Source organism: Bos grunniens, chromosome 28 (assembly GCF_055505025.1).
Source record: "Bos grunniens cultivar Pamir isolate PY7600 chromosome 28, Bosgru_T2T1.0, whole genome shotgun sequence".
In the NCBI taxonomy this organism is placed as follows: Eukaryota; Metazoa; Chordata; class Mammalia; order Artiodactyla; family Bovidae; genus Bos; species Bos grunniens.
The window spans coordinates 44,880,753-44,892,887 of NC_141192.1; the positions used below are offsets into that span (position 1 = coordinate 44,880,753).

The 12,135-nt window shown below is 41.1% G+C and overlaps 1 protein-coding gene across 1 annotated transcript in view; it reads left to right on the forward strand.

Annotated features, from left to right (window-relative positions):
* NUP133 (nucleoporin 133) overlaps positions 1-12,135 on the forward strand; it is a 55,845-nt gene that overhangs the window by 15,889 nt on the left and 27,821 nt on the right. The window contains exons 9-14 of the mRNA XM_086381671.1: positions 1,275-1,422; positions 3,371-3,518; positions 4,257-4,414; positions 6,001-6,092; positions 9,239-9,402; positions 10,764-10,858. Of these exons, the coding sequence (XP_086237797.1) occupies positions 1,275-1,422; positions 3,371-3,518; positions 4,257-4,414; positions 6,001-6,092; positions 9,239-9,402; positions 10,764-10,858 (805 nt within the window). The remainder of the gene's footprint in view (positions 1-1,274; positions 1,423-3,370; positions 3,519-4,256; positions 4,415-6,000; positions 6,093-9,238; positions 9,403-10,763; positions 10,859-12,135) is intronic.

Sequence of the window (12,135 nt, forward strand, 5' to 3'; positions counted from 1 at the left end):
TTCAGGAGTTGAGATTAGAGACCATTTAATTTTTTTTTATGTTCGGGGCAACAACTTTGATAGACTTAAGAGGACCACATACATTTTTAAGATGGAAAAAAGTTTGTTTTCACCTATACAGCAGCTTGAATATACAGTAGCAGTTCTATGATTGGTTATTAAAGGTAAAACCAAAATGTTTTTCTTCTGTACAAAAGTAAACTTTAAAAAGCAGATTAGATCAGGGGTTAGCAACCTTTTCTGTAAAGGGTCCAAAACTATATTTTTAGGCTTTAGGGACCATGTGGTCTTCGTTTTAGCTATTTTACTCTACCAGTGGTAGTATTAAAGCATCCATAGACAGCACACAGACAAGGGGGCATGGCCGTCTTGCAGGACAGATTTATTTACAGAAACTCATCTGTGGCCAATTTGACCTGAGAGCTGCACTTTGCTAATCCCTGTGTTTGATGATTTGTTGGTCTTTTTATGTCAGATTTATTGAGTTATATTTTACATAGGGTAAATATTTTGTACCCTTTTTAGTGTATAATTTGGTGAGTTTTGATGAGTGCATAGTCAGTTAACTACAACCACAATCAAGATACAGAACAATTCTATCACTCCAAAAATTACTTTGAACTCCTTTGTCAGGGGCTTTCTGGGTGGCTTAGGGGTTAAAAAAAAATCTGCCTGCCAGTGCAGGAGATGCAGGAGGCACGAGTTTAATCCCTGAGTTGGGAAGATCCCCTAGAGGAGGAAATGGCAACCCACTGCAGTATTCTTGCCTGGAAAATCCCATGAACAGAGAAACCTGATGGGCTATTGTCTGTAGAGTCACAGAGTCAAACAGGAGTGAGTATGCACGCACACACTCCTTTTTCAACCCCTTCCTTCACTTCCAGCTCCTGGCAACCATTGACGTCTTTTCTGTCCCTATAGTGTAGATGGCATCATACAGTATAAAGCCTGTGGAGTCTGGTTTCTTTCACTTAGCATAATGAATTTGATATTCATTCAGTGGTTCCTTCCTTTTTACTGCTGAGTAGCTTTACCAGGATTTGTTTATTCAGCAGTTGAAGGATATTGAGTTGTTTCCATTTTTAGGCAGTTATGAGTAAAATCACTATGAACATTTGTACACAGGTTTTTGTGTGAAGATAAGTTTTTATTTCTCTTAGGTAAATATCTAGGACTGGGCTTGCTAGGTCATATAGAAATGCATGTTTATCTCTTTAAGAAATTGCCAAACTGTTTTCCAAAGAGACAGTATATCTTTCTTTTTCATTGATTAGCGATGGGCTCCTAATTTTGGCAGCAGCATGGCACCTGGCAGACAGCCCCTGCCTTGTCTATTACTCTCTGATAACAGTAGAAGATAATGGCTACCAAATGTCAGATGCAGTGACTGTGGAAGTCACTCAGTATAACCCACCTTTTCAGGTAAGATTTCTGTTTACAAGCTAAATGACCAAGTGACAGTAACTTGCTGAGTTTTTTCTCCCTAACTGTTGCAAGGTCAGATTCTTTGAGATATTCACCTGTAGGGCTTAGAAATATGTTTAATTTAATTTTTAAAAATCTCTTTATTGGGGGACTTTCCTGGTGGTTCAGTGGCTAAGACTCTGTGCTCCCAATGCAGGGGACCCAGGTTCAATCCCTGGTCAGGGAACTAGATCCCTCATCCCACAACTAAGAGTTTGCATGCTGTAATAAAAGATCCCACACGCCCCAACTAAAACCTGGTGCAGTCAAATGTAAATACATTTTTTAAAGTAAAATCCCTTTGTTTATTTATTGTTATTAGCCACGCCGTGCAGCTTGCAGGGTTTTAGTCCCCTGACCATAGATTGAACTTGGGCCCTCAGCAGTTAAAGCAGAGTCCTAGTCCACACTGGGCCACCAGGGAATTCCCAGAAATACGTTTTAAACAACTAGTGTTTAGGCAGTGCATTCTGTTTACCATCTCGTACTCATCCTCTGTTCAGCCTTAGCTAAAGAGAAGTGAGAGTGGGAGCCCTTGACAGTGAGCAGCAGCAGCATGTTTCTCCTGCTGTAGCTCTGAAGGGATTTTCATTTCTGTATTACTGAGTAGAAAGAAAACATTGATGATGAACTGCAGAGTGAAAAATAGGAAGAAACTTGATGGGAATTGGACTTTGGTTTTATGTGCTGTATATTACAGAAAAATCCTCTTTTTGCTCAAATAGGATCATATTTGTAGGTAACTGCATTATATATTTATTAAAATTCATGTGAATAGTTAAAAGGAAAGAGTTGTGGACATGAGGGGATGGGGCGGGTGGGGGGGAGTAACGAAAGAATACCATTAAAGCATATACATTACCATATGTAAAATCAGGTAGTCAGTGGGAATTTGCTGTATGACACAGAAAATGCAAATGCTTGAGACAGCCTAGAGGGGTGGGATTGGCTGAGAGGTGGGAGGGAGGTTCAGGAGGGAGGGGGCATATGTATGCCTGTGGCTGATTCATGATGATATATGGCAGAATCCGATACAATATTGTAAAGCTTTTATCCTCCAATTAAAAATAAGTAAATTTTTTAAAAAGACAAGCTGTCTAATTTTAAGCTTCTTGATGGCAATTTAACATTGTTTAATAACTGCTGTTATTTAGGAGAGGCCTACACAAGGTTAACTTCATTTAACCTTGTGCAGCATCTAATTCTATTGAACTTATTCTTAATACAATTTGCATAACTGACTACTGTAAGGAAATCTTAATTTGATCTTTTATTTCAAATAGAAATAAATCTTATGTGTTCTGATTATACAAGAAAAACACACTCAGTGTTAAAATTTTTCACAGACAATGCGAAAGGGATAAAGAAGACAGTTTGAGAATTAAAACATCATGGGATTCCACTTTTATGTTTGTAAAATTCTTTTAATAAACAAAGTATCCTTTTGAGCTTTTGCTAATTTTATGACTTACTAAGTCTTATTTCTGTTTCTCTAATTTCATTTATGAACAAATTATCTCAGTTTTCTTGTGCTTGATATCTGGACAGTGAAGAAAGAAACAGTATTTATCAGGGATTGTTTTAAAAGTATCTCTAAATTCTAAAATAATGAACTGATTTTATTTTTTCTCATGTTTGTTAATAGGCTTTTTAGTTGAAATCTTACCACCATGGAAACATTTTCAAACTTTGCTAGTTATTTGCAACTCAGCAAATGATTTCTCTGATTGATGTTTATAAACTTATTTCTGTCATGTTTTGTAAATCATCTCAGCTAATTTTAACGAGGAAAATCAGTGAATTATTTTATCATTTTTATGAGATAGTGTACAAAAGTATGAATTATGAAGTCATACAAAAGTATTTTTTGTTTCAATTCTTATTAAATACAATCTTTAATTTTCAGTCTGAAGACTTGACTATATGTCGGTTGATGGTCCCAAACTTTTCAAACCAGACTGCCTGTCTATATACTGAAAATGCTGTCTACATGTGCTCCACAGGAACTGGGAAGTTTTCTCTTCCTCAGGAGAAAATTGTTTTTAATACACAAGGTGGGTAATCAGTTTTAGAAAGTAGGATTAGGAACTCATTAGTCATTCTGAGAAGTTTTTGTTCTCTTTGCATAAGCTTTGCTTCAAATGTGATACCTGTGATGATTCAGTACCATACCTATAGTAGCTGGTCAGTAAGAGTGACTTATTCTGAGTTGATATTCTTTAAACAAGTTTGTTCAGACCCCTGGGTGAGAAGAGTCCCAGGCACTGGACTCATGCAAGGGGGCTGTGGTGGGCGGCGGGGGAGGGAGGTGTTGGGGGAAGCCAACCAGGAGTAGGAAAAACAAGCAGATAGTATTTATCTGAAGGGGCAAAGGACAAAATCCAGGTGAGCAGCAGCATGGCACCTTGATTGTCTGGTCCCAGCCCCAGAGCCTTGACTGGTTGGGTGGGATGCTGTTAAGGCTGCAGGCAAACTTAGACCTTTTCCTTGCCCCGCTGTTGGCTTACTCAGTAAGTCAGAGTAGGACTGACGAGCTGTTGCTCTGTGTTTTGCAGACGGGACGATTTTCTTGTTTGGCTCACTGTACTCACTGCTTTTGCACAGCACCATGGAGGACTCGGCCTGCCTCTGCAGATAGCGAGGAGCCTTGACTTGATGCAGGGTTATAACTGGGTTCAGAGTAGGAGTAACACAGTAAAGGGCTGTCAGCAGGATCTTCTGCTTAGGGAAGTAGATTTAGGAGGGTATTGTTTGGTAATATGTATTTGATTGCGTATTTTCCTTTCTCTTAGGAGACAGTATTTTAGGAGCTGGTTCCTGCGGGGGTATACCTATCCTTTTTTCTAGAAACAGTGGATTGGTGTCTATTACTTCAAGGGAAAATGCGTCCATATTAGCAGAAGATCTTGAAGATTCCCTAGCATCTTCAGTTGCTGGACCAGGCAATGAGGTAACATGGTTTCATAATTTTTTTTTTTAAATATAGTTGATTTTGCTGTAGTTGTGTAGTTGCTAAGTCATGTCAGACTCTTGGCGACCCTATGAACTGTAACCTTCCAGGCTCCTCTGTCCATGGGATTTCCTAGGCAAGAATACTGGAGTGGGTTGCCATTTCCTTCTCCAGAGGATCTTTTCCACCCAGGGATCAAACCCACGTCTCTCACATTGCAGGCAGATTCTTTACCACTGAGCTACCAAGGAAGCCTGTTACAAAGGATTTAAACATTTTTATTGGACTATTTCCCACAAATGTTTGAAAGTCATACAGTTTTAAGAGTTATGATGAAGACGTTAGTTCTTTTCTCTCTCTCATTTCCTTTGTCCTCTTATTCAGAAGCAACTACTTTTAAGTCTCTTAGGTGTTTTTATTTTTTTGATGTTTTCCTCCATATTTCTAAGTAATATGTGTATATCACTGTCTCTCATTCATTATTTTTCATCATCTGTAGACCTCCTGTTATTGAAGATGAGGACTTGGGGTAACTTACACTCCTCTGCCTTGCCTTTATCATTCCAGTATACATTTGTTCCATTCTAATGGCAGTGTGAATATTGTTTTACAGTCCAGAGTGTAGTATGCTGATTATATTTATTTAGTGTACAACTTCATGTGATGCTTAGAGTGGACTAATTGTATATTTGCTTACTTTTGCCTGATATCAGGTTTAATCTCCCAACATGTTCCAGCAGCTCTGTAGATGTCTTTCTCTCTAGCTTTGCCCAGTCACATGTAGAAACCCTGTGCCTGCTGTCTGTTCCTTGTCCTTGGGATCTGTTGCCACACCGCTCGAGTTTGCCTGGTCTCCTCCCCACTCTCACTTGGGGCTCTTCCCTCTGCTTTCCATCTTTGTGTAGCTGGAACCACAGATGTATGGGGGGTTTTTCTTCTTGGTATTCTGGGATGATTTTTGAGGGGAGAGTGGGGTAAAAACTGTCATTTTTTTCGCTGTCATCTTGAAGCTCATAATCTGTGAGATTTTTATCCTTCTTTTAAGCATTAATACCGTTTTGAGTAATTTCTGTTTGAAGAATACATAAAGTATATAGACTTTTTGTGTAATTCAAAATGAAAATGATTTAGTAACAGTTTCAACAGAAAGTAACTTTTTGAAAAACTTTCATTATTTTGTAATCATGTAGTTTTCACAATCCTGCGATATGTTCTGAAGCTATCTTAACAGTATTCCATTTCTTTTAAATTTCTGTAAGTTTTTCTTTAAGCTTGAAATCAACCATTATGATTACAAATATACTCTGTGATGTAAGGGTAAGCCTATCCAAAGGTTGTGTTGTGATGAAATCCTCAAATAATTTTACTCACAATATAATTCCTGAATTATATGTACATTTTCTGTAGGACTTTAATTATTTGATGTTCCCATAAATGTCTTAAGTATATAAGTCATTGATACAGAGAGTGTGGCAAACAGCTTGTGTGTCTGTGTTGTTTTCCTCATACCTTGGTCTAATTTTTTTTGTAGTAACTAAGAATATTCTTATACCTTCAACTCTAAACTATAGTTTATTATTTTACAGAGTGTGGTTTTTGATACTTCTACCAAGAATGAAACTATTGCCCAGGAAGATAAAACCAAATTGCTCAAAGCTGCTTTTTTGCAATTCTGCAGGTATAACAAGTTTTTAAAATTATGGCTCTTTTGATGTCCAAGGACACTTTACTGACATTTGCTACTTACTTGTTGACTAGTGGGAGTGAGTTGAAGGAATGATGCCGTCACCTAGATGTTTTTCTGAGCTTGGTACTTGAACAACCTCTGGCTCTGATTTTGGTAGCCAGGGGAGGGTTCCAGCCCAGCTGGGAAGAGCGTGACGTAACACAGCCCTGGTGCGTGTTGCAGCAGTGTAGCACCAGAAGTGGGAGTTGCAAAGGTAGCTTGTGAGCGTCTTTTATGTAGGATGTGAAGGCAGTGAAGTTTCATACAAAAGGTCATCCTAGCTGTTGTGAAGTGTTGGCCTGGTGGTCGAGTTTTGTACTGTTGCAATCACCACAGAACTCTCTGGCTTACTTAATATAGCTTCTGGTCCTGCAGTTCGGCTGTTCGGGGTTACGCTGGGGGTGGCAGTTTTCTTGGTCCTGCCTGAGCTCGTGCATGGTCTGAGGTCAGTAGCCAGCTGTCTGGCTACACTTGCCCACGTTTTGGGGGCCCTGACTGGTCAGCTCCATCTGCCTCACATGGTGTCTCTTCATCTAGCAGGCTGCCCTGGCCTCTCTCAAGCCTCAGGGTTCCGGGAGCAGGAGGGAGCAAGCATTGCTACATAAGTGCTCCTCAAGTCTCTATCTGGTCATGTTTACTAATATCCCAGGGGCCCTGGCGAGGTCCGGGGGAGCCCCCCAGGGGAGGGCGCTCACAAGAGGGTATGCACAGGGTAGAGCAGACAACTGCACTCGCTCCATCACACTTGCTGACTGGGTACAGTCATCTCTGCTTGTCCCCCACACACATTCTGCATAGTATGTGTCTGGTACCTTCCTTAAATGTTGTGCATTCCATTTATGTTGGAAGTAACACTCAGGAAAATTGTGATCCAGCCGTTGCTCTGCCCCTAGTTAGCTGTGTGAGACTGGACAGACCGCTTATCGTTTCTGGGATTCTGGTTCAGCAAATCTTTGTTTTTAAGAGACATTCATACTGTACTGCCTCCATTCCCCTCACTCTCAGCTCATGGTCCCGTAACTCCACTCCTAGTGGTATCTGATGCACGGAGGCGCCCTCTCACACAGGGGCGTCAGCTTGAAAGGGGCGGTGCGCTCATGTCTGGAAAGATCTGGGCCGTTGTAGTGACGGTCTGCTAAGCTTAGTTTCTTGTCCAGAGGAGGGCACCATTAGGTCAGTTTTTGATTTCTGTTTTTATATAATATTCTTTTAATCTTGTTTTATTGCATAGTGTTCAATCTGACTACCAAGATTTGGATAATACTATGATTTTATCTTGTATAATTTTATCCTTTAATTAACAGCTCTGACAGTCTTGTCTCATCTCAACATTTATATGGTAATAGAGTCATTGTACTAGTTTCCTGTGCCTGCTGTAATAAATTGGCACAAACTGGGTGGCTTAAAGCAATAGAAATTTATTCTGTCACAGGTCTGGAGGCCTGGTGTCCAAGATGAAGGTACCAGCAGGGCCAGCTCCCTCTGAGACTCTGGGCCAGGACCATTGTTTGCCCTTCCCTGGCTCCTCGGGGCTGCTGGCCACTGGCTCTCTGGGCCACGTCTGCACCCCTCACTTGTCTCCACTGTCACCCGTGGCTGTCTTCCCTGAGCACCTGTCCTCACGCGTCCTGGTAATGACACCAGTCATTGGATTTAGGGCCACCCCAATCCAGGATGACCTCATCGTAACTCAGCTGATCATATCTTCAGAAACCTCGTATCCAATAAGGTTACATGCTGAGTTTCTGAGTGTACTTGGATTTGGGGAAACACCATTCAACCCAGCATAGTCATTTCTAAATGTTTTACTGGAGAAGATGATTAAGTACAAAAGGGGTCCCTGACCTTAAGTGCTGATAAGTGTAGTAACCTTAGGACTGGTGTTATTGGGCTTCTAACACAACTGTGCCTTCTACTTATACTGTTTAGCATGAAGTACCATGAGGTTAACAAGTAATCATTTCTGGGATGGTATCAGCCAATAGTCTTTAAAAAATTAAGACTTTTCACAAATGAAATTATGATACCTTTAAAGCAGCATTTCTCAGTCTTCTCACTATTGACCTTTGAGGCCAGATAATTTTTGTTGTGGGGCTGTCCTGTGAATTGTAGAGTGTTTAGCAGCATCTCTGGCCTCTTCCCTTTTGATGCTGGTAGCATGCTTTTCCCCCAGTCTGACAACCAGGATTATTTCCATGTCTTCTCCAAATATTACTCTTTCTTTCCTAGCCTATGTTCCAGCCACATTCAGTTGTTTAGACTCATCTTTACATATCAGATCTAACCAGTGGCCAGAATTTCCCTCTTGTATCTCTTTCTCAAAGCTGTCTAGCTGTCTACCTCCTTCTCTGCTGCAGCTATGGCTAGTGGAAACTACTGTCCTCTCTTGCCTGGATAAATTTCTGCAGTAACTTCCTCACTGTATTTTTATCCCTCATGTCTGATCTCCCATCTCCATAGCATAGTTAGAATGATCTTTTAAAACTGGAACAAATCACATTTCCTTCTAAGCTCACACTCTGTCACATGTTTTCTGAGACCTGTACACTGTCCTTCAGTTACTGGTGTTCCTGAGAGGTCTGCGCTGGACCCTTCTTCCCTCTCTCCTCTCTGGGTGATTGCCATTCCCCAGGCCTTCACTTCTCTTGACGCAGGCGTGCCGGGTCCTGTCTCTGCCGCTGTGTCTCCCTCCTGCAGTCACCCCAGCCTTCCTGCACCTTCTCCTGCAAGAAGGCTCCCTGCCCCGCTGGTGGTTTGTGTTTCTCCTCCGTGTGCTCTGTGGCCCTCTGTTAGTTTCCGACTATATGTGTGTCACTGCCTGCTTGTCTTACTCCTCCTGCCACTGTAGACTTTGTGAAGTCTTGGGACGGTATTCTGATGTTTTGTTTATTGTTCTGTCTCCGGAGCCTGCATATTGTAAATGTTCAGCATATATTTGTTGAATTAAGGAATGGATAATTGTTGTCTCCCTTTTAAATAAATGTTATTAAAAGTGATAAACTTTGGGCTAACATATGGGATTTTAACTTCACAATTAACTTTCATGGTGAATTTAGTACTTTGAGTTGTAATACTTTTGTTTCCTAATTTTATTTCAGAAAAGATTTAGGTCATGCTCAAATGATAGTTGATGAGCTGTTTTGCTCTCACTCTGATTTGGACTCCGATTGTGAGCTAGACAAAGCTGTCACCCAAATCAGCGTGGACCTGCTGGATGACTACCCAGCTTCCGATCCGCGATGGGCTGAGTCTGTGCCTGAGGGTAGGAGCATCTGAAGTGTAATGTTGCAGGGAGGTTTGTTTCGAGAAGAATATTCTGCTTTTTTTGTTCAGGCATTTCTTGGTGCATATTTTTTTTTTATTTTATGAAACAATTTAGTATTAATTCAGTATTTTGTAAAAGGTTGTAACTTTACTTATAGCAGATTTTAAAAAGGACTCAGTGCAGGTAGTTCCCTGGTGGTCTAGTGGTTAGGATTCAAGAGTGTTCACTGCCATGGCCTCATTCAGTCCCTGGTGAGGGAACTGAGATCCTGCCAGCCATGCAGCACACCCAAAATAAGGAACAGCAACAACAAAAACCCTACCTCATCTATTTTACTTACATAAACACACACATACACACAGAAAGGGCTCAGAACAGATCTGCATAGTAGAACAGAAACGGAGGAAACATTGGAGCAAATCCTACATGTTGTCTGAAGTAGATTAATTAGCTCTACTTAGCTTTGTCAGCATTTTATTTCTAAAAGGAAATTGGTGGCATAGGTAAACATTTGGCAGTTACCGGAGAAGGCAATGGCACCCCACTCCAGTACTGTTGCCTGGAAAATCCGATGGATGGAGGGGCCTGGTAGGCTGCAGTCCATGGGGTCGCTAAGTCGGACACGACTGAGCGACTTCACTTTCACTTTCCACTTTCATGCATTGGAGAAGGAGATGGCAGCCCACTCCAGTATTCTTGCCTGGAGAATCCCAGGGATGGGGGAGCCTGTTGGGCTGCCGTCTATGGGGTTGCACAGGGTCGGACACGACTGAAGCGACTTAGCAGCAGCAGCCCCAAATTAAATGATAATTTTAGTGTAACTCCTGAATTTGGCCAATAGAAATTATATGTTTTTCTAACAGCAGCAGTGATCAAACCTTGGCCTGTAGAAATGGGCAATGTTCTGCCCTGGGTCTTCTCCAGATTGTTCCTCTTACCCTCCAGGCAGCATTGGGCTACCCGTTGGTTCCCAAGGACCATGGAACTGTCTCAAGAATCCTTTCTCTCCCTAATTTCCTACCTAGTAAGTAGCAATAGGCTCCTTGGAGACTTGGGAAGGAAACAGCAGTGCTCACCTTCTTTGACTGTTTTGAACTGTCAGGCTTAGAATAATACAAAGTGATGAAGCCAATAGTAATATATTTCTTTTTGAATAACTGTGGTATGAATTTTATCAAAGCCCCAAAGGTTTCCTATAGATTTTGAACCTCTTGGGTAATGTAATTAATAATCGCATTGAAAGGTCAGTTCTTTCCTTTTGTACAGATTTTTCTCACTTTTAGTAGCAGTAGTTGTTGTCAAGCCACTTGTGTCAAGCCACGTTGTGTCACGTGTTTGTCTTGTTATTGTTTCACCAGAAGCACCTGGGTTCAGCAACACATCCTTGATTATTCTCCACCAGCTAGAAGACAAGATGAAAGCCCACTCTTTCCTTATGGACTTCATCCACCAAGTAAGCATCCCAGTTGCTGTGAACCCTGAATGGCTGGACTCCTGACTTTGCTGTGCCTTCTGTGGCTCTCTCATGACAGCAGGAGACCCTTTCTTGCTAATTCTGAGGTGTTTCATTGGGTGGGACATGACTGCTGTTGTCCATTTTCTTTGCTGACTTAAGTAAATAATTCCAGGGCTGGTAGGGACCTGTTACTGCAAGAATCAAAGCTGCATTGAAATAAGATGAAAAGGAGAAAAATAGTATACTTCAGCAAAAATGTTATTTTAACTTTTCTTGTTACATTTTATGACACCCTGCTTTTCCTTCAGTTGTACTGTGTACTTTTATGTAAAGTTTAGGTTTTCCTGAGTTGATTTTGTATCGTTAGTGAATAATCTGAAGGCGATGACAGGTTTTTCTAATATGTAGATGTTTAATTTCGAGGTGCCATTAGCATCAAGTACTCATTTAAAGTATTCCTCTTTTTTTAAGGGAGAGGGAAATTCCCATTTATATTGTGCCCAAAATTAGACAGTGTTTTTGTTGCTAGACAGAGTTGTTACATAAAATCACCCATCCTTGCCTTGTTGATCAATTGTGTCTCCAAGGCATAATCCAGAAAAGTTAGATTATTCCCATTTTTCTGTGTTTTTCTCCCACATTAGAAACACCTCTGCTAAAAAGACTGCAGTCAGCTCCGTAACAGAGCACTCTGTAGTGGTGGCAGCCTCAGTCCCCAGCAACTGCTGAGTAATTGAAATTGCTGCTGCAGCTGAGGAACTGAAGGTTTTTTTTAATTGACTAACATTTCAGTCACGACTTTGTTGAATAATGGCTACCTTATTGGACAGTGTGGTTCTAGAGGATTCCAGAAATGTCTTGGTTGTTTCTAATCCTGCATACCGCTTCACTTTTAATGCACGGTTTGGCTCCTGTCTGCTCTTACTGTCGTGACAAGACAACTTTATTTAGTCATTGAGTTCTTCCTTTTCTTAGTATTTTAGGTGGGCTACAGATCAATGGGAAAAAAAACATTTTCTCCTGATGTAATTGTCAAGTGTATCAGTTAACTATTAATACATAACAAACACCCCAGGATGTACTAAGTTGAAACAACTCAGTGGGTTTGACAGGTAGTCCTGCTGACTTCCATGGGCCCCTTCCTTGAACCACATTTGGGGTTGACTGATCTGGCACGTCCCCAGGTGTCTTGCCTGACTGGCAGGCAGTGCTGTTCAATCTGCTGGGGCCTCTTGGTTCCCTCCTACCTAGTCTCATCCTCCTCTAGGCTGGAC